This window comes from Callithrix jacchus, chromosome 12 (assembly GCF_049354715.1).
Source record: "Callithrix jacchus isolate 240 chromosome 12, calJac240_pri, whole genome shotgun sequence".
NCBI lineage: Eukaryota > Metazoa > Chordata > Mammalia > Primates > Cebidae > Callithrix > Callithrix jacchus.
In genome coordinates, this window is record NC_133513.1 from 17,373,205 (window position 1) to 17,394,362 (window position 21,158).

At 41.3% G+C, this 21,158-nt stretch overlaps 1 protein-coding gene across 10 annotated transcripts in view; it reads left to right on the top strand.

Annotated features, from left to right (window-relative positions):
• TXNDC11 (thioredoxin domain containing 11) overlaps positions 1-21,158 on the top strand; it is a 71,837-nt gene that overhangs the window by 20,038 nt on the left and 30,641 nt on the right. For all 10 annotated transcript variants that reach the window (XM_035267016.3, XM_035267014.3, XM_009009198.4 and 7 more), the window contains one exon: positions 3,342-3,435. In XM_035267016.3, the coding sequence (XP_035122907.3) occupies positions 3,342-3,435 (94 nt within the window). The remainder of the gene's footprint in view (positions 1-3,341; positions 3,436-21,158) is intronic.

Consider the following 21,158-nt stretch of genomic DNA (forward strand, 5'->3'; position numbering starts at 1 on the left):
GACCAACCTGGCCAACATGGTGAAACCTGTCTCTGCTAAAAATACAAAACAAACAAACAAACAAAAAAAATAGCCGGGCGTGGGAGGGCGAGGCAGGAGAATTGCTTGAACGAGGGAGGCAGAGGTTGCAGTGAGCTGAGATCGTGCCATTGCAGCCTGGGCAATGAGAGCAAAACTCAAGAAAACCAAAACAAAACCAAAAAACCAGAACACACCAAGGTAACTATTTTCACGGCCACTAGAGGGTGTGTGCACCATTTGCTGAAATTACAACTATTCTGCACATGGTGCCTGCTGAGGGAAGAAATTACTTTATGTAAATGAGGATTTGCTGGCCTCCTATGAATAGCCTGTTTTCAACTCTTCATTATGATAAGTCCTGCACTTATTGTACCTTATTGGATGGAATTAAAATATACAAACTGGGTCAAGTTATAATCTGGCACTCATTGTGTCTTATTTTTTGCTAAATTGTAAACTTGATGGAGGAGCCTTGTATTATCCTTTTATCCCTGTTCATTTGTTGGTTAACAAATAATTATTGTATGCCTGCTCTGGGCTGGGCACTCTCTGAGCTGGAGGAATGTAGGGATGAGCAAGAGAGAGGCTTTGTTTCATGGAGTTAAAATGGAAATAGACAACAAACAGGAAAACAACATTTACTGGGTTGGTATCCTCCCAAAACTCAAGTCTGTGTGGAACTTCAGAATGTGAGTTTATTTAGGGTAGGTCCTCGATCCAGTGGCTGGTATCTTGATGAGAAGAGGAGGGGACACAAACATAGGGAAGAAGGCCATATGAAGACAGAGGCAGAGATGAGAGTGGTGCAGCCTCAAACTAAGAAAGACCAGAGCCACCAGAAGCTAGGAAGAGGCAAAGAAAGACTCTCCCCTCCAGCCTTCAGAGAGCATGACTCTCCTGATATCTTGATTTTGAACTTCTAATCACCAGAACTGGGAGAGAATGACTTCTGTTGTTTTAAGCCGCCCATTTTGTGGTCACTTATCACAGCAACCCTAGGAAACTAATGCATGGATACTTTCAGAAAAATCACAAAGAGTGATGTGATAGAATTAGGGGCTGGGAGAAAGGCACAGCTGTTTTAGAAGACACGGTCTTTTGAGGAAATGAGATTTGAGCAGAAACATAAAGTAAAGCCTATATGATGTGACCCATCCCTGGAAGATTGGAGAAGGTGCTCCAGGATGTGGGAACAATAAGTGTAAAGACTCTGAGGAAGTATAAAGACCCCAGGACAAGGATAGAACTGGTGGGGCCAGAGGAGAGGAGAGAGTGGTAGGAGATGAGGTGGCAGAGAGGTTTTGATTGTCTGACCTGATGAAACCTTTGGTTGTCGGTTGAGTGAAGGGAAGAGGAACACTGATAGTGGAGCTCTTGTGGCTGCTTACCTAGTAGCTGTCTAAGCATCTGGGAGAGGGCTAATAGAAACACTGTGCCAGGCTGGGCACAGTGGCTCATACCTATAATCTCAGCACTTGGGGAGGCTGAGGCGGGCAGATCACTTGGTCAGGAGTTTGAGACCAACCTGGCCAACATGGTGAAACCTCTTCTCTACTAAAAATAGAAAAATTAGCCAGGCTTGGTGGTACATGCCTGTAATCCCAGCTACTGGGAGGCTGAGGCAGAAGAATTGCTTGAAACTGGGAGGCGGAGGTTACAGTGAGCCAAGATCATGCTACTGCATTCCAGCCTGGGCAACAGAGCAAGACTCTGTTTCTTTTCCTTTTTTTTTTTTTTGAGATGGAATCTTGCTCTGTCCCCGCCGGCTGGAGTGCCGGGGCATGATCTCAGCTCCTTGCAACCTCTGGGTTCAGGGGATTCTCTTGCCTCAGCCTCCCAAGCATCTGCGACTACAGATACGTACCACCATACTAGGATAATTTTTGTATTTTTTTAGTAGAAACAGGGTTTTATCATGTTAACCAGACTGGTCTCAGACTTCTGATCTCAGATGATGCTCCTGCCTCGGTCTCCCAAATTTCTGGGATTATAAGCATTAGCTACCGTGCCAGGCCTAGATGTTAGGTTTTTGGCAGAATGAAAACCAATGGATTCATTTACTGTTGAATCTTAGAATAAGCCAGTGGTTTAGATTGGAAAGATAGTATATTCCACTACAGATCAGAAGTTTCCTCTTTTATGTAACATATACTGATTTTAAACTTTACCAACAGATTAAATTTCCACCCTAACTTATGGATGCAGTTTTGTTCCAATGATCAAGTTCGCTTCCACAGTGACTTACTAATATAGAGTGTGGTGCTGAGTGTTTTTGGGTTCAAGAGGATTCTTTTCATTTGCCTTGTGCTTTGTGGTTCATCAGTCCTCCTCTTCACCTAACCCTGTGAAAATTGTTCCTCTTCCCACTTCAGGCAACTGAGGCTTCATATTGAGGGGTTGACCCAAGGCTGTTCTTTCAGCCACCAGATCTCAGAGTTCCGCTTAGGTCTTCTGACTCCAAGTCCAGCACTCTTTCCTCAAGGATCTCACAGTTTGACTTTTAAGGCAGATATAATTGTTACAGAACAAAATCTGACTGAATGAGTGCCATAGCGCCTTCAAAGAAGGAAGAATATATCTGGTAGGGGACAGTTAATTGGTTTCACAGAATGAAGGGGCATTCTATGCCCAGCTTAGAGAAGTAGATGAGCAGGTGGAAGTGAGTGTGTAGGACAGAGGAGCCAGAGGGCCATAGATGGGTCCCCTGCAGACCTGAGGGAAAGGAGAGTTGCCATTGTGGCAATGCTGGGTTTTTGGCAGAGTGGGGGATTGGCGGGGGTGCGGGGGGTTCTATGGTTTGTTTCCCATTGAGGGGCTTGATTACAGGTGAAGATTAACCCTAATTTCCAGCAAAGTGTGGAGGTATGTTTGCAGTGAGTGAAAGTGATTCAAGAAGAAACTTAAGGTTAAAAGAAAATTATTGACATAGCTTGTCTAGAGTTACTGAAAGTGATTGAGAGCATGAACTTGCTGATGAAGATTTGAGCCTGGGAAAATTGTACTGTCAGCAGAGTGTGGAAAGACCTACTCATGGGACAGAAGGAAGTTTTAGCTTTGAATGTTCCTGAATGACCACAGTGCAATCCTGTTAAAGCTGCTGCAGCTCCATCTCTTACCCTCTTATTATTGTTAAATGGAGGGGAGGGCATATTCAGCCCCAACCTGCAATCTTTCTTATGTGGTTACGCCTTTTGAAAAAATGAAATGCAACAAGATGCATTAATTGTCGATTATAATGTGTGCTTCTTGTTTTAAAATATCCTCCATTATACTGTGGCTGACAGTGCCTCAGTTACCTGATTCTGCTCTTTTTCCTACAGCCTGGAGTACTCGGGTACTTTGAGTTCAGTGGCTCACCCCAACCTCCTGGTTATTTGACCTTCTTCACCTCAGCATTACATTCATTAAAGAAAGGTAAAAAATGATTCATATTAAGACATGAGTACTTCAGTAGAATTGATATTGACATCTTTACCATGTATTATTATGAATATATATTTTAATTTGTTTGATTGCTTTCCTTAGTGTATTTTTATTTTATTTTATATATTTTTGAGATGGAGGCACGATCTTGGCTTACTGCAACCTCTGCTTCCCGGGTTCAAGTGATTCTCCTGTCTTAGCTTCACAGGCACCCACCACCACTCCCAGCTAATTTTTGTATTTTTAGTAGATACAGGGTTTTGCAATGTTGCCCAGGCTGGTCTCCAGCTCCTGACCTCAGGTGATCCACCCGCCTCCGTTCCCAAGTGCTAGGATTATAGGCGTGAGCCACTGCACCCAGCCATCAATGTATTTTTAATAATTACATTGTTTCATGTTCCATCATTAGCAAACAGGAAGTACTGTTCTATTTCAAGTATATCCTCTCAGATGTTTTGCTTTTTAAAAATAAAGCGTGAGGCGGGCACCGTGGCTTATGTCTGTAGTTCCTCCCAGCACTTTGGGAGGCCAAGGCGGGTGGATTGCTTGAGTCCGGGAGTTTGAGACCAGCCTGGCCAACATGGCAAAACCCCATCTCTACAAAGAATACAAAAATGGGGGGTGTGGTGGTGCACACCTGTAATCCCCAGCTACTTGGGAGGTTGAGGCAGGAGAATCGCTTAAACCTAGGAGTCAGAGGTTGCAGTGAGCTGAGATTGCGCCACTGCACTCCAGCCTGGGAACAGAGCGATACCCTGTCTTAAAAAAAAAAAATACACACACACACACAGACATGCACACACATATATGTGTACATGTTGGGCGTGGTGACTCACGCCTGTAATCCCAGCACTTTGGGAGGCCAAAGTGAGTGGATCACCGGAGGTCAGGAGTTCAAGACCAGCCTGGCCAACATGACAAAACCTCGTCTCTACTGAAAATACAAAAATTAGGTGTAAAAAAATTACACCCACCTATAGTCACAACATCTTGGGAGGCTGAGGCAAGAGAATCGCTTGAACCCGGGAAGCAGAAGTTGCAGTGAGCCAAGATTGTGCCAGTGCACTCCAGCCTGGATGACAGAGCAAGACTCCATCTCAAAAAAAAAATATATATATATATATATATATATATATATATATATATATATATGGCTTGATCATACTGTATCTGTAATTATGTATTTTGTGCTTTAAAATTTGTTACATCATTTTTTTGTTTGTTTGTATAAAGGTTTTGATCAGCATTGTTAGTGGTTATCAAATCTGTCAGGTTATAATTTAGCAATACATTTCCTTTTAGAAGTAGTTTTATAGGTATAAAACTCATGTCACATTATAGCATAGGCTTCTGCCAGCTTCTCACATCTGTATTTTTCTTTTGACTTAGTGGAATCGTACATTGTTTGGTGTCCTGCATTTCAAGTGAAAGGTCATATTCTCCCAATTTTTCCATGTTGTTCTGTGCTCTCTCAGTCCTGACTCTAGAGCTTGTCAGTTCTGTGTCAGATACATTCTTATCTGCTCGCTTGTCTCTGTCCTCTTCGTTACCACTCCGATCGGTGCCCATTCACCCACACCTGGACCCGAACAGTGGACGTGTAATTGGTATCCACGCACCCCTCCTTCCTCAGACTGTGGCCTTTGCACATGCTAGGTCTTCTCCCTGGAATGTGCCTTTACCCTTAGGGCCCAGTTCTCCACCCATCAGGGCCCAGTTCTACAATTAAATAACTGAAACCTCTACCCCAGTCTAAGTTGGGTACCCTGTTGTTTCTTTTGTAGCACTTAACACAGTTTGCATTTATGTATGTGGTTACAAGATGATTTATTTCATGTCTTTTTCTTTAGACTAAGATTTCTGAGGGTAGGGACCACATTCTTCAGATTAGTATTCTTTCTGTACAGACTGGCACAAAGCAGGGGGGTCATCAGTCTTTGCCAAGCAAGTGATCACGTTATCTTCCCCAAGTAGATCAAGCCTATCATCTTCCCCCAGTAGATTAACGAAAAATACGTAACTATACTTTTATTATTTTTATTTTTGGGATATTAAAACAGTATGTATGAAACAATTACATGACTGGCCATTTTAATATATACCTTGAAGGTTTTATGCACTGAGTATCTACTATATTCACATAGTATGGGAGACATTGGGGGAGAAAATCAAGCTGTCTTATGTCTGTCTAATTGAAAGACTTTGAGCTATACGGTTTCAAGTGTCTAAGAAGATATAGCAAATAAAGTTTGAACTTTGAAAACAAAATACTGCCAACTTAAATAAGCTTAAGAAGCATCCATTCAAAGCTCTTCATGGAAAATTAAGCAAAGCCCTTCAAAGAAGACAAGACCTTAATGAAGATCATATATAAAAGGGTAACCTAGAGTTATTCACTAAAGTGATGGTTGTATTCAAGTTCTTGAGCTGAAGAGGCTATTTCAAGGTTGTAGAAGCATATTTGTCATCTAGGCTTATATTTTGTGCTGCTATGCTGTATTAGAAATACATTACTCATCTTGAATTATTTTTTCATTCAGAGGTTTCTAAAATGGTGTTCCTTTTAGGAATACCCTTCTAATATGAGACAGTAGCCTTTTTTTTTTTTCTGAGACCGAGTTTCACTCTTGTTACCCAGGCTGGAGTGCAATGGCGCGATCTCGGCTCATCGAAACCTCCGCCTCCTGGGTTCAGGCAATTCTCCTGCCTCAGCCTCCTGAATAACTGGGATTACAGGCATGCACCACCATGCCCAGCTAATTTTTTGTATTTTTAGCAGAGATAGGGTTTCACCATGTTGACCAGATGGTCTCGATCTCTTGACCTTGTGATCCACCCGCCTTGGCCTCCCAAAGTGCTGGGATTACAGGCTTGAGCCACCGCACCCGGCTTCTTTTTTTCCTTTTTTTAAGCAAAAGAAGAGTAAAAAAAGTGATAGAGATAAAATAAGGCTGAAAGGGACAAATGAATAAAAATTACTGAAAGGTACAAAATGAACCTCCTGGGTCAAATCACTAATTTTGACAAATTTATATGCAAGCTGTTTTTATAATAAATGTGTGATCTGATTTACCTTTTCTACATCTCTTCCCTATCCTGTGATTCTAGTAGGATTTTGTAAAATTCTGTTGCATTTCCGAGATTGCAGGAGCCCAGATTAATTCTAATTAATCCTTTTCACCCCATTTTTTTTTTTGATGTGTGGCTAAATTCACACATTTGGAAATGATGGTTTTCTATAGTATGTGCACTGTGAATAATTCCCTGAAGTGATATTGCCTTGGGCATCTGAGGTTTTTCTCCCTTTCTTCTACCCTGAAGTCAAATGGTATTTTCCTTGTTATTAACAGCAGATGTGCAGTAAAAGGTAGGAGAAATGTGCACACTTAAAAAAAAAAAGATACAGTTTCAAATTCAATTCTAGGTCAATGTCACGTTTAGATTGTATATACAAATCTAGGTTGGAGAAACATTGGACACATGTAACATTTCGTTGTAGAGAGCTGAACTGAAGACCTGTTTAGACTGTGGTGGTAGAAAGCAGGTGCCTTGGTTCAGCAGGCCACAAGCATTTTTACAATGCACATGCCTTTCCCCTGCCTTAATGATTTTTTAAATTGTCTTAGAAATAGCCAGGCCACTTTCCGAGTTCTACATTTGTTTTTTTTTTTTTGAGACGGAGTTTCGCTCTTGTTACCCAGGCTGGAGTGCAATGGCGCGATCTCGGCTCACCGCAACCTCCGCCTCCTGGGTTCAGGCAGTTCTCCTGCCTCAGCCTCCTGAGTAGCTGGGATTACAGGCACGTACCACCATGCCCAGCTAATTTTTTGTATCTTTAGTAGAGACGGGGATTCACCATGTTGACCAGGATGGTCTCGATCTCTTCACTGCGTGATCCACCCGCCTCGGCCTCCCAAAGTGCTGGGATTACAGGCTTGAGCCACCGCGCCCGGCCTTACATTTGTTTTTTGAAGCTAGCTGGCCATCAGTACATAAATAATTTACCATTGTACCGCATCTGAAACATCACAGGCCTATAGGGTGTGCTGTGAGGAGAGCTTATTTCTGCCTTTCAACATGCAAGGCTTGGGTTGTAAGATCAGGTTCTGTGGTCCTTCATTTCCCACTTAACACGACTTGTCTAACATTTGCTATTTTTACACATGAAAATAAATGAAGTTCACTTACAACCTCAGCGCTGTAACAATAACTGCTTTCTCTTGTTGTGTTACCTGTTTCCTTTTATCTAGGTTATTTGCGTCCTTCTTTGAGGGCTCTACTTTTATGCTGATCTGTCATCTTTTACCTAGACCCACCTTTTACATGCTGTGGACAGGAACTCTTGCACATATTTTTGTCCATTATTATGTTAGCTTTTTAAATTTTATCATTATTTATATAGCGCTTTCATATTTTCATGTAGTTAAACCTCGTTTTTTTTGAGATGGAGTCTCGCTCTGTCACGCAGGCTGGAGTGCAGTAGTGTGATCTTGGCTCACTGCAACCTCTGCCTCCCAGTTTTAAGGGATTATCGTACCTCAGCCTCCCAAGTAGCTAGGACTACAGGTGCTCACCACAAGGCCCAGCTAATTTTTGTATTTTTACTAGAGATGGCTTTTTGCCATGTTGGCCCCTGTTGGTCAGGCTGGTCTCAAACTCCTTACTTCAAGTGATGCACCCCTCCCCGCTATGCCTGGGCCGGCTCCCATAGTGATGGGATTACTATCATTACAGGCATGAGCCACTGTGCCCGGTCTTCTGGTTAGTTTTTCTTGCCCTTTTTTTTTACCTGAAAATCTGATGACTATATTATTTTCTTCTTATTTTTTTGAGACAGTCTCGCTCTGTCGCCGGGCTGGTGTGCAGTGGCACGATCCTGGCTCACTGCAACTTCTGTTTTCTGGTTTCAAACAATTCTCCTGCCTCAGCCTCCCGAGTAGCTGGAACTATCACGCCTGGCTAATTTTTGTACTTTTAGTAGAGATGGGGTTTCACCATGTTGGACAGGATGGTCTCAGTCTCTTGAGCTCGTGATTCACCCGCCTTGGCCTCCCAAAGTGCTGGGATTACAGGTGTGAGCCACCACACCTGGCCTATTTTCTTCTTTTTTAAACTTAAAAATTATTTAGCACTTTATGCTCCCTGGCTTTGACTTAAAATATAGAGCACAGTTGATTTTTTTGCCCTCTGATTTATAAAATATTTCCTTTCTCTCTCATGTTGATGATGCCTGTTTTACTAAAGATCATATTCTTTTTCATGCATTTGGGTCTATTTCTGTGTTTTCTTTTGGTCTTTGTAATAAATTGTTATTATTTGGTAAAGTCTGGACTCTGCTTCTTCCAGTTCTTGTGTTTTGTGGAATATTCTTTTATGTCCACCCATGCCTTTGGCTGGAATTTTGTTGAAATTATGTTAAATTATAAATTGACTTGAAGATAACTGACATGTTCATAACATTTAGCTTTCCTTTTTAGGTTCACAGCATGATTATTCATTTATTCAAACCTTTGTTTTAGTTTTTTATAGTAGGTCTTACATATCTCTCATTAATGCTTAATCATTTCAGAGTGCTGGGTGATTTAATTATGGGCTGGCAATCTTTGTGTATGTTTCAAAAGCCTGGAGGAAATTGCCTCTCTTGTACTTCTTTACTTTTCTAGGACTGCAAAACCTGTTCCTCTTGGAACATTTTTACATTTGATCTTGGCAGACAGGCTGCTTTATTGCCAAAAGAAAATTTGGTAGAGGGATCATATACTGAAGTTGGTTGCTTGATTTTTTAAAATCTGATGATTATTATTTGCTGTAAACATGTGTTCTAGTAAAATGTTGTTATATTTTGCTATAATCAGTGACTTTTTTTTAAAAGAGAAGATTCGTGGCAAATTTTGATCCTGTTTTTCATCCGATCTACAAAAGTGCTTGCAGTGCAGTCTAAGGAGAAAAGCAGTGGGCCAGCAGCTAGCAATGCCTACTCCTTACCCTTTGTCTGCCCCTGGTGGAGTCTGTAAACTTGGAACAAAATCTTTAACTTTCTGTTTGAGTTTGCTTATCTGTCAATTTGGGGAGGGTGGAGATAAGTATATAAATCCTTGTTTTATAAAGTCAAATCATGTGAAATCCTTTGTGTGTGAGTCTAAAGTAATAGTCTTTATACCTTAATTAGAAACTAAGCCATCTGGCTGAAAGCAGCTCAGATAAGTATTTTATCTACTGTAAAAACATCCAAACCTCCTACCTGCTTCTGTTCGTAATGCATGGTTTTCACCCTGTCAAAATGGACTGAATCTCTCTCCCACCAGAATAGGAGCTAATTTGTTCAGATAATATTTACTGAGTGCCACGATGGCAGGGTTTTGTCTTGTTGCTCCTACAGCTCTACTATGTTCCAGCATAGTTGTAGCAAAGAAGGTAAATGAATGACTGGTAAAGGACGCGTGAAAAAGATTTCAGCTACAGGAATTTAAGTGTCACTTTGGATCCCCTCTAACCACCTTCTCCACTTCTCATGCCCGGCCCTTCAGGCTCCATAGACCATAGTGTAGGAATTCCCCTGCCTGGTTTATTCTTTTTTTTTTTTTTTGCAGAGACAGGGTCTTACTTTGTTGCCCAGGCTGGAACGCAGTGGTGCTTACTGTAACCTTGAACGTCTGGGCTCAAGCAATCATTCTGCCTCAGCCTTCTGAGTAGCTTGAACTATAAGTATGCAGCACCACACCACCAAGTTAAAACAAAAATTTTTTTTGTAGAGATCAAATTGAAATTCACATGGTACCTAAATGTCATCTTGGAAATACACTAAAGTATTAACTAAAGATATTGTTTCCACTCCCTTCTATCACCTTTGGGAATTCCTAAACTCAATTGATGAGGAAATCTACTAACGTTAGTTTTCTAAGGAACTCCCTTTGGGAAATAGTGTTTTAATGAATTTTTTTAGAGGAATATATTCAATGGAGGAAGAACTTTGATTCCAGTATAGGGTCCCTGTACTCCACCAGGTGGTGTCTGATGCTGCTGAGATTTGCTTGTGGAACCGAGTCAGTACACATAAAAAGTGCCCTCCTCCAAGGCCTTCTGCATGAAGAAAGCTTTTCTGGAGCATTGTTCTATCGGATTGTGAGATTTCACAGAGCATCAAGAGATTTTGGCCTGGTGCAGTGGCTCATACCTGTAATCCTAGCACTTTTGCCAGGCTGAGGCAGGTGGATCCCTTGAGCTCAGGATTTTGAGACCAGCCTTTTGCAATGTGGTGAAACCCTGTTCTACAAAAAATATATAAATTAGCCTGTAGTTGCAGCTGCTTAGGGGGCTGAGGTGGGAGGATTGCTTGAACATAGGAGGTCAGAGCTGCAGTGAGCTGAGATCATGCCACTGCATTTTGGTCTGGGTGACAAAGTGAGACCTTGTCTTAAAAAAAAAATGATTTGAAGGATAGTGTTTTCTTTTTTTTTTTTTTTTGAGACGGAGTTTTTGCTCTTGTTGCCCAGCCTGGAGTGCAGTGGCATGATCTCAGCTCACTGCAACCTCTGCCTCCCAGGTTCAAGCGATTCTCCTGTCAGCCTCCTGGGTAGCTGGGATTACGGGTGTGTGCCACCACGCCTGGCTAATTTTTTTTGTTTTCAGTAGAGGCAGGGTTTCTTCATCTTGGTCAGGCTGGTCTCCGCGAATCTCAGGTGATCCACCCACCTCAGTCTCCCAGAGTGCTGGGATTACAGACGTGAGTCACTGCGCTTATCGAAGGATAGAGTTTTCTTACTCTGTATGTGACATTTTAAAAGGCATTGAAAAAACAAGGGACTGACAAGCAAGGCTGGCTTGGAGATTGCTTTATTTTCTCTGGAGTTTGGGTCTAACTTTTGGGTCTTTGGACCAGACATTGAGTTTAACAGTTCTTGGTGAGTGGAATGGGTTCTAGGATTGCTTCGTTTTCTTGGGTAATTTCATTCATTGCCACTATACCCATTCATGGGGGAAATCTTTTTCTAACTGTCTGCCTGCTTTGAGACTCTTCTGGGTACTGACTAATACAGATTAGAAGTATTCTGTACTTTATGTCCTCACACCTAAAACTGACTTTTTAACTCAGTTGTCATTATTTTAGCAAAGGAATCCTTGTATATTTTGTGGGAGATGCTTTTGTTTCCACTGTGATTTTTTTCCTTTCTTTTCTTTTCTTTTTTTTTTTTTTTTTTTTTTTTGAGACAGTCTCTCACTCTTTTGCCCAGGCCAGAGTGCACAGTCGTGGCTCACTGCAGCCTCAGCCTCCCCAGGCTCAGTTGATCCTCTCACCTCAGCCCTCCAAGGACCTGGACTACAGGCATGTGACACCACGCCTGGCAGGTTTTTGTATTTTTTGTGGAGACATGGTTTTGCCATGTTTCCCTGGCTGGTCTGGAACCCCTCGGCTCAAGTAATCCACCCACCTTGGTCTCCCAAAGTGCTGTGGTTATAGGCATGAGCCACTGTGCCCCGCCCTGACTTATTTTTTAAGTCTTATAAATAAGAACTAAGGCCAGAAAAGGTCCTCCCAGCACTTGAGGTTAGATTCAGAAGTATAATTTCTTATTAAATAATTCAACAACCATTTGAGGATCTGCTATGTGATATAGCTACAATGATGAATGTACCTCATTCCTTGCTATCAGCAGGAGCCACTAGCCAGTGTGGCCAAGAAATACAGTTGCTCACAATGAGAATTTGGTGATGGGTCTGTGACAGCCCTCCTTAGGTGGAGACGGGAAGATGGCTCAGTGGAGATGGGTACTGGGAGTGGGAGGCTCAGCCTCCAGATAAGTGTGGAAGAAAACATACAGAGTGGAAGATTAATGGGGCCGGGGAAAGCAACAGGGGTTTCCACTTGTGTTTTGGCATCTAGAAGCTCAGAGCCAGTTTTAGTGTTCACTTAGATATATTTTGATTCCTTTATCTCAGGTATCTGAAAAATTGCACCTTCACTTTCTAATTATTTAGTGATATTTTCTACCCTTTTAAAGTTGTCCTCTTTTAGAGTATGGGTGTTGATCCAGTTTCTCAAAGTTTATTTTTTTTCATATTTGGAAGTTGATTAGACTCCTAGATAAAGAACCAGAAGCATTACAATTTTAGAAAAAAATCTTAGGGATCACATAATAAAGTCATAATCTTACAGTCAAACAGCTCCATGCAGTCAAGCCCAGTTCTGGTTTGTCCTTGGCCACCTTTTATATACACTTGAATCAGATAAGCTGACACTTGACTGAGCACTTCTTTGAGCCAGGGGGACTTGACCTGAATGACAGTCTTCACTATCACCCTTTGAAGTAGGAGCTGTTAATTATTCCAGTTTTACAGATAAGAAACTGAAGCTTTAGGGAGGTTAACTTAATCAAGGTTAATGTAGTAGGCAGGGCTAGAAGGGCTCTCTAAAAAGCTCCACTTCTTACTCACCAGAACCTATGAATATGTTATATACATGGCAAGGAGGAATTAAGGCAGCCAATGGAATTAGATTACTAATCAGCTGACACTGAGATTATCCTGTGTGATTGGGGTGGGCTCAGTGTAATCAGAAGTATTCTTAAGAATGAAAATTGGAGGCAAAATAACAGAGTGTAATGTGAGATGGACAGTCCAGTTGTCACTGGCTTTGAAGGAGGAAAGGGCCAACAAACCAAGGAATGTGGGTGACCTTTGGAGATGGAAAAGTTAAGGAAATAGATTCTTCCCTAGAGCCTCCCGAAGGAGCATGACTTGGTAGTAGGCCAGTGTTGATTTCAGCCCCATGAGACTCATTTTGGACTTTTGACGTGCAGAACTTTAAAATATGTTTGTGTCCGCTTGTTACAGCAGCAACAGGAAGCCAGTACAGTCACAAGCCAGTAAATACAGGAGCTGATGTGAGAACCCTCCTGCAGAGCTGTCTCACTCCAGTCCTATTCTGTTTTCTCTGCATCTCCTCTGCTCTACTGAGGTACAGCAGCTGATATGATGTGGTGATTCCCTCTTGGCTTTGCCTGTAATACTGCTTTAAATATAATACATTTCCCTGGCTGATGTCTGCCTTCCTAATTTTTCAAGACCTAGCGGAAGTTCTGTGGATTCATAACTCTTGATTGTCTATCATGACGTCTGGCATACTAGATGTCCTGTGATTTTCATAACCCCAGCTTCTTTCTTGGAGCTCCTGTTGCACTAACAGACGAATAGGCTATTTCTTCCGCTTAGCAGCCTGTCTTGGTTTCTAGTTTTCCCCGGGCTTCAGTGTTACCTTCCTAAGAAGAAGAACAGATAGGCAGGGGCCAATGAGTCTTGAAGTCATTTTTTTTTTCTCCTTAATGTTTATCTATTTGACAGGATCTCACTCTGTTATCAGAGTGCAGTGGCACAATCATGGCTCATTGCAGCCTCAAACTCCATAGGCTCAGGTGATCTTCCTAGAGGCTCAAGCCATCACACTCAGCTAATTTTTGTAGAGATAGGTTTTGCCATGTTGCCTAGGCTGATCTTGAATTCCTGGGCTCAAGCAGTCCATTCACCTTGGCCTCCCAAAGTGCTGGGATTATAGGCGTGAGCCACTGTGCCTAGCCCTGAAGTCATTTTAATAGCAAATATCCTGGTGTAATCATGGCCCAGCCTTGATTTCTCACTGGCCTTCAGGTTTCAGGTTCCCCATCTGTAAAATAAAGGAGCTTTGCTCTAGTTATCTATAAGGGGCATTTCATCTTAAAAATGCAATGGCCCTTGGACTATTTTTGTAGGCCTGGGAGCTAAGAATGTTTTTTACATTTTTAAAGCATTCTTTGGTGGGGAAAAAGAGAACATGTGACAGAGACCTCATCTACCTGACTCTCCTGTGTTAGACCTTAAGAATAGCCTGAAATGGGGTCGAGGAGGTTTCTCATTGGATATGTTTAGTTTGCAAAGTTTTTCCTTTCCCTGAGGATTATAAAGAGGAATTTAAGGGAAGTGCATACAAAGGGAAGTTTTTTAATTGTTCATTTTATTTTTTTTCTTTTGAGGTGGAGTCTTGCTATGTCACTGAAGCTTGAGTGCAGTAGCACAATCTTGCTCACTGCAGTCTCCACCTCCCGGGTACAAGTGGTTCTCCTGCCTCAGCCTCCTGAGTAGCCGAGATTACAGGTGCCCGCCATCATACCTCGTGAATTTTTGTGCTTTTAGTAGAGACGGGGTTTCACTGGACGGGGTGGCCAGGCTGGTCTCAAACTCCTGACCTCAAATGATCTGCCCACCTTGGCCTCCCAAAGTACCAAGATTACAGGCATGAGTCACTGCGCCTGACCTGAATTGATCATTTTAATATTGTGCTTTAGACTTACTAAATGAGAACAGCTGGTGTGAGGATGTTTATTTTACTGTCAGGTTAAGTATGTGTAACAATGCATATTTATCACTATAGTTTACTTTCTCTAAAATAATGTATTTGGAACTACATTTCTCTTTCCTTCCTACCTAGCTCACACATAAAAATAATCACAGCTTATAAGTTACTGTTTAGTAGTATCTTGGCAAGCACCGCAGTGTATCTGTGATGTCTAAATGCCAGATTTTTTTTTTCTAGATAATTGCTTTGTGCTTTATATTGAGAATTTTGAAACTGCGAATCTCACTGTCACATTCTGGGGGAAAGTGCAAGTAATGATAGTTTATACATTGAAAACAAGCATTTCTGTAATGTTACATTTCTTCGAAGGTTTTCTCATTTTGACGGACAGTTTATTGGAAATGTATGCAATCACCACCCAGTAAATGGTTATGAAGAACCTGAAAAGTGAATCATTATGTAAATATTAACATTAGAGGGGTTGTTTTTAATCCCTTTTTGTATAATCCTATTCTCCTTTTTCTGACTTATTTAAAACCTTGGAAAGAAGAGTAGAAAAGTAGAAGTTAAAAATGACAGAGAGACTAAAATGAGAATTGTTTCCCAACAACTGGGAAGTACCATGATACAGGGATATCCCTATTTTCCAATTGAAAGAAATGAGAAAAATTTCCCCATGGAGTAAATGGTAACTTCTTAGCCATGCTGATTAAATGCCATGTGACTTAATCCAGTGGTACTTTGTTTTGAAGTATATGTTGGTTTGTTAGCAGTTACCTTTATGAGCATTTTTCTTGACCTGATAATGCTCCATTTTGTTCCATGATCCCTTAGAGATGAGCTCATATGGAAGTCTCCATGATAGCGGATGACCTTCCCCAGTGTAAGGAATTCTGCATTGTTCAGACCTGGTGTTTCTGTCTGTTCTTTCAGTGTATCCTTGGGTACTTTACTATACCGTAGGCCTGTGAGAGAGAATTAATTTCAGAAGCTCAGGCTAGAGTTACAGATCTAGACCTTCTCTTTTTCCTTTTTGAAGAAGAGGAGACATGTACTTAGAGATAATTATTCTTTACTGTTGGAGGGATTTTCATGAAAAAAATTTAAGAAACATTGTCTCATGTGACCTTACCAGATATTATTAAGATTTCTGGCTCCTGGATTTATCATTGCAGCCTAATTTTCTTCCTGAGATAAATGAATCTTTCTTTTTCATCATTACCATGCCGGCATAATCCAATGGAAATATAATATGAACAACATAGCTAATTTAAAATTTTCTTTTAATTTTGTTTTTGAGACAGGATCTCACATTGCTGTCCAGGCTGGAGTGTAGTGGTGTAATTTTAGCTCACTGCAGCCTTGACCTCCTGGACTCAAGCAATCCTCCCACGTCAGCCTCCTGAGTACTGAGGACTATAGGCATACATCACCATGCTCAGCTTATTTGAAAAAATTTTTTTGGAGATAAGGTCTCACTCTGTTGCCCAGGCTATTCTTGGGCAACAACTCCTGGCCTCAAGTGATGCTCCTGCCTCAGCCTTCTCAAAAGTGTTAGGATTATAGATGTGAGCTACCATGCCTAGCCTAATTTAAAATTTTCTAATAGCTCTGCTAAAAATTAAAAAGAAACAAATGAGGCTGGGCACAGTGGCTCAGGCCTGTAATCCAGCACTTTGGGAGGCTGAGGCAGGTAGATCACTTGAGGTCAGGAGTTTGAGACCAGCCTGGCCAATATGCCGAAACTCTTGTCTCTACTAAAAATACAAAAATTAGTTGGGCATGGTGACGCATGCCTACAATCCCAGCTACTTGGAAGGCTGAAGCAGGAGAATTGCTTGAACCTGGGAGGCAGAGGTTGCAGTGAGCCAAGATTGGGCCACTTTACTCCAACCTGGGTGACGAAGCTAGACTCTGTCTTAAAAAAAAAATTGAGTGGGGGGAGAAACAGGTGAAATTAATATTTAGCCCAGTGTATCCAAATTATGTCAACATATAATCAGTATAATAATGATGGAGATATTTTACATTCTTTTTTTTTTTTTCACCTTCCATGTTCAAGCGAATCTCCTGCCTCAGCCTCCAGAGTAGCTGGAACTACAGGTACCCGCTACCACACCTGGCTAATTTTTAATAGAGCTGGGGTTTTACCAGGTTGGCCATACTGGTCTCAAACTCCTGACCTCAAGTGATCCATCTGTCTCAACCTCCCAAAGTGCTGGGATTACAGTCATGAGCGACCGTGTCTGGTCCTAGACTGACATTTTAATATTTAAAATTAAATTTAAGTCAAATGATACTAAACTAAATAAAATACAGTTGTCCCTTGGCATAGATTGAGGATTAGTTCTAGGATCCTCAAATATACCAGAATTTGCATATTCAAGTTCCACAGTTGGCCCTTTAGAGTCTGCATGTATGAAAATTGGTTCCCCATATAGATGGGCTTTACATTCTACAAATACTTTATTTTGGATCTGTGTTTGGTTGAAAAAAGATCTGTATTCAAATCCATGTTGTTCAAGGGTTAGCTATAGTTTTATACTAAAACATTGTTAAAAACCAGAAAGCGTTTATGCAAACTAGAGAGTAGAGTGAGCCAGATGAATGTGAGTGGAAACCAGATGGAGTTTCGGGTCTTTCAGGCACCCTTGGTAGCTACCATGAGGTGAATAGTGACAGTGGTGCACAAAAGGCACAAAAGAGCAGCCGAAGCTATACCTGGGGAGGGTGTGGGAAGCAAGGGGGGAACATTCTCTTAGGGGCAGAGAATTCCAGCCTCACAAGAGATGGCCAGGAGGAAACCTGCCTGCCTGCCAAAAGTAGGCAAGATTTCATGGGTCAAAGCACAAGACGATTTCTGCTCAAAGCACAGCAAACAGTATTCGCATCAGCATAATAGAGCTGGTTTCCCAGCCAGTGTCCATGGGAGATGTGCTGTGATGGGCCTAGATGGTACCTCTGTGCACAGCTCTGTAGCCAATGATTGCAGGGCCCTGGACCCAGCACCCTCTGTAGTAAGCAGCAAAGGATCAACCTTTCTCCCTGAGGAGTGAGGTGCACCAAGAGTCATGCTGTGGTCACCTTTTTAGCCACCTGTGTGAACAGCTGCAGAAACTGCTTAGTAACTAATTATTTTACCCAGATGTTCCTTCAAGATCTTATTACATCTTGCAGTGACCATTGACACCAGTTGTCACTTGTTTGAGAGAGATCTTGAAGTGGCCAATCACCAGACTAATGGAGATTTTTTTTTTTTTTTTTTAATTGAATGGGATACTGCAACTTTTAGACCTTTTTGGGTGGAGGAAAGGAGAGTATGAGTTTTAGTTTGTTTTTAATTATCTGGCAGATTCCAAGTTCTTAATTAAAATATTGAAACTTCATTACTTTTAGAACAAAAGAATTAATTTTATAAATGACAAAGACTTCTATTGTAGAAAGCCCTGGAGCTCTGCTTATCAGAGAATGCTCTGGATAAGGAGATGAGAGAATGCTGTTTTCTTGTATCGTCTTTATGCTATAAACTTCCTCTGCTAATCCAGGCATTCTTTGTTCACGTGAGACTGCAAATTTAAGCTGCTTCTTCCAGCAAGATTTCCACCATATGCTGGAACTTAAATAGAAGTGTGATTTTTGTAAATTTCTCCATGTGTGAAAAATAAAGTTTTGAGATTATAATATGTTTGAGCATGTTAGAATCTGTTCTGTCTGGGCAGACTGTCTGTTCTTATTAATACAGTTACACAGGTTTTTGAATGTCCCCTTTTAACCTTTGGGTCAGGCTGTCACTTCTTACACCTCTGCTCTAATAAATCCTGATGGTGACTTTGGCAGCCTGTCAAATGAATTTCCTTACAGGCTACTTTTCCTTCTCTTCTTTTATCTGTGACTGTCCACCAAGATCAGCTGTTTCTGGAGAGGGGTATTTTGGTCCTCCTAATTCACATCCTTTCTTTGGACTGTTTCTTCTAACAGCTTTGGGATCTGGACTTGTATGTCATGCCCTTTAAACAAAATTTTAAAAATTTCTCAACTAATTCTATACTTAGAGAAAAGTTGCAAAAATAGAACAGGGAGCTCTGTAATTCCCTGCCTTCAGCCAGTTTCCCCCATTGTTAACCTCTTACATAACCAGTTGTTAGGTGGTTTTGTACAAAATAAGAAATTAATATTAGGGCTGGGTGCGGTGGCTCACATCTGTAATCCCAGCATTTTGGGAGGCTGAGGCCAGGTGCATCACTTTAGGTCAGGAGTTCAAGACCAGCCTGGCCAACATGGTGAAACCTTGTCTCTACTAAAAATACAAAAAAGTTAGAGGATGTGATGGTGCATGCCTGTAGTCATAGCTACTCTGATTGCTGAGGCAGGAGAATCGCTTGAGGGTGAGCCGATATTGCGCCACTGCACTCCAGCCTGGGCAACGGAGCGAGACTCCGTCTCAAAAAAAAAAAACCAAAAGAAATTAATTAACATTGGTACAGTCCTATTCACCAAACTGCAGCCCTCATTTGGATTGTCTCAGTGTTTCCATGAGTGTCTTTTTGTTTCAGGATCCGCCTGGGATCCCATATCGCGACGAGTTGGTTTTTTCTGTTTCCTCCAACCTATGACAAAGCCTCTGTCTTTCCTTATGCTTTATATATAACCTTGACACTTCTGAAGAATACTTCTTGGGTATTTTGTAGAAAAATCACTCAATTTTGTCTGTTTTCTTGTGATTGTTGCCTTTTGACAACAATGCCATAGAAATAGGTCCTTTTCAGCACTTCTTATCAAGGGGTTCATGCGGTGTCAGGATCGCCTGAGGTCAGGAGTTTGAGACCAGCCTGCCAACATGGTGAAACCCCATCTCTACTAAAAATAAAAAAATTGGCCAGGCATGGTGGTAGACACCTGTTATGTGTCATCTCCTACAGGTGACGTTAACTTTGATCACTTGGTTAAAGTAGTGTTTGCTGGGTTTCTCCACTGAAAAGTTAGTATCTTTTCCTTTGTAATTAATAAATAAATTCCTTGGGGAAAGATCATTTGAGACTATGTAAACTCAAACTTTTGCCCACTAATTTTAGCCTCCATCAGTGGATCTTGCCTGCAGCAATTACTCTGGTATTCAGATGGTTATTTTCTATTTCCTTCATTCTTTTTTCATTATTAGTGGAATTCTCCTGTAAGAAGAGCTGACTGTTCTCATCAATATCATTATGGAGCCATGGGTATTTATCTTATTCTTTGTACTGTCGTTGTTTATTTTCTTCCTCACATTGTTCCAACTTTGGCTACTTGGAGGGCTTTGGCTTGGCTCCTGTGTCCTTTGGACAAACCCTTATCTTATTATGAGCACTTCTTTCCTTTTTTTTTTTTTTGAGACGGAATTTCACTCTTGTTGCCCAGCTTGGAGGGTAATGACAAAATCTTGGCTCCCTGCAACCTCCGTCTCCCAGATTCAAGTGATTCTTTTTTCTCAGCCTACTGAATAGCTGGAATTACAGGCGCCCACCAACATACCTGGCTAATTTTTGTATTTTTAGTAGAGATGGGTTTTCACCATGTTGGGCAGACTGGTCTCAAACTCCTGACCTTAGGTGATCTGCCTGTCTGAGCTTCCCAAAGTGCTGGGATTACAGGCATGAGTCACCTTGCCCGGCCCGCTTCTTTCCTTCTGATACAAGATATTTCAGGCTTATCTTGTGCTTTCTTCACCCCAGCTCTGGAATCAACCTCTTCTCCAAGGGTCCTGATTTCTTTTACTAGAGAATGTAAATGGCATTAGAAACCAAGATCATCTATGTGCTGGGTATGCTCTTTGGTATCAGGACGTCATTCTAGGTCTTCTCAGCGGATAGATCTAGGAACTGTATTTATACCCACACACATGCACATATTTATATTTCTGTATCCATTCTCTCTCTCTCTCTCTCTCTCTCTCTCTCTCTCTCTCTCTCTCTGTGTGTGTCTGTCTGTCTGTGTGTATCAAAAGCTGTAAGATTATACTGATTCTCTCTGATTTCAATTTAACATCACAGGGTTTATTTTTGCCTTCCTTTGTTAATATATGAATTCTTTGTCCAACAGTGAGAGTCCTGGCTATAATGTATTTACTACAAAGAAATACGAAGTAAGTTAGTAGTTGCAGAATTGCTAACTTATATCTCTTTAAGAAACACTACCTAGATTTACAGCACTTATGTACAATTATTTTTGCCTTTAGTTTTTCAGCATTGTCAAGATACTGTTTTCCAGTTATTAGGTTAGTTCTTTCTTCCCATCTCCTTCACTGTGGTGTTACCTGTTTGCAATACTTAGGGTTATTTGTACATGCTGTATTCCACATTGGGCTTGCCCCATCTCACTTGGTTTTAATTACTTGTTTAATTTTGGAGTATGT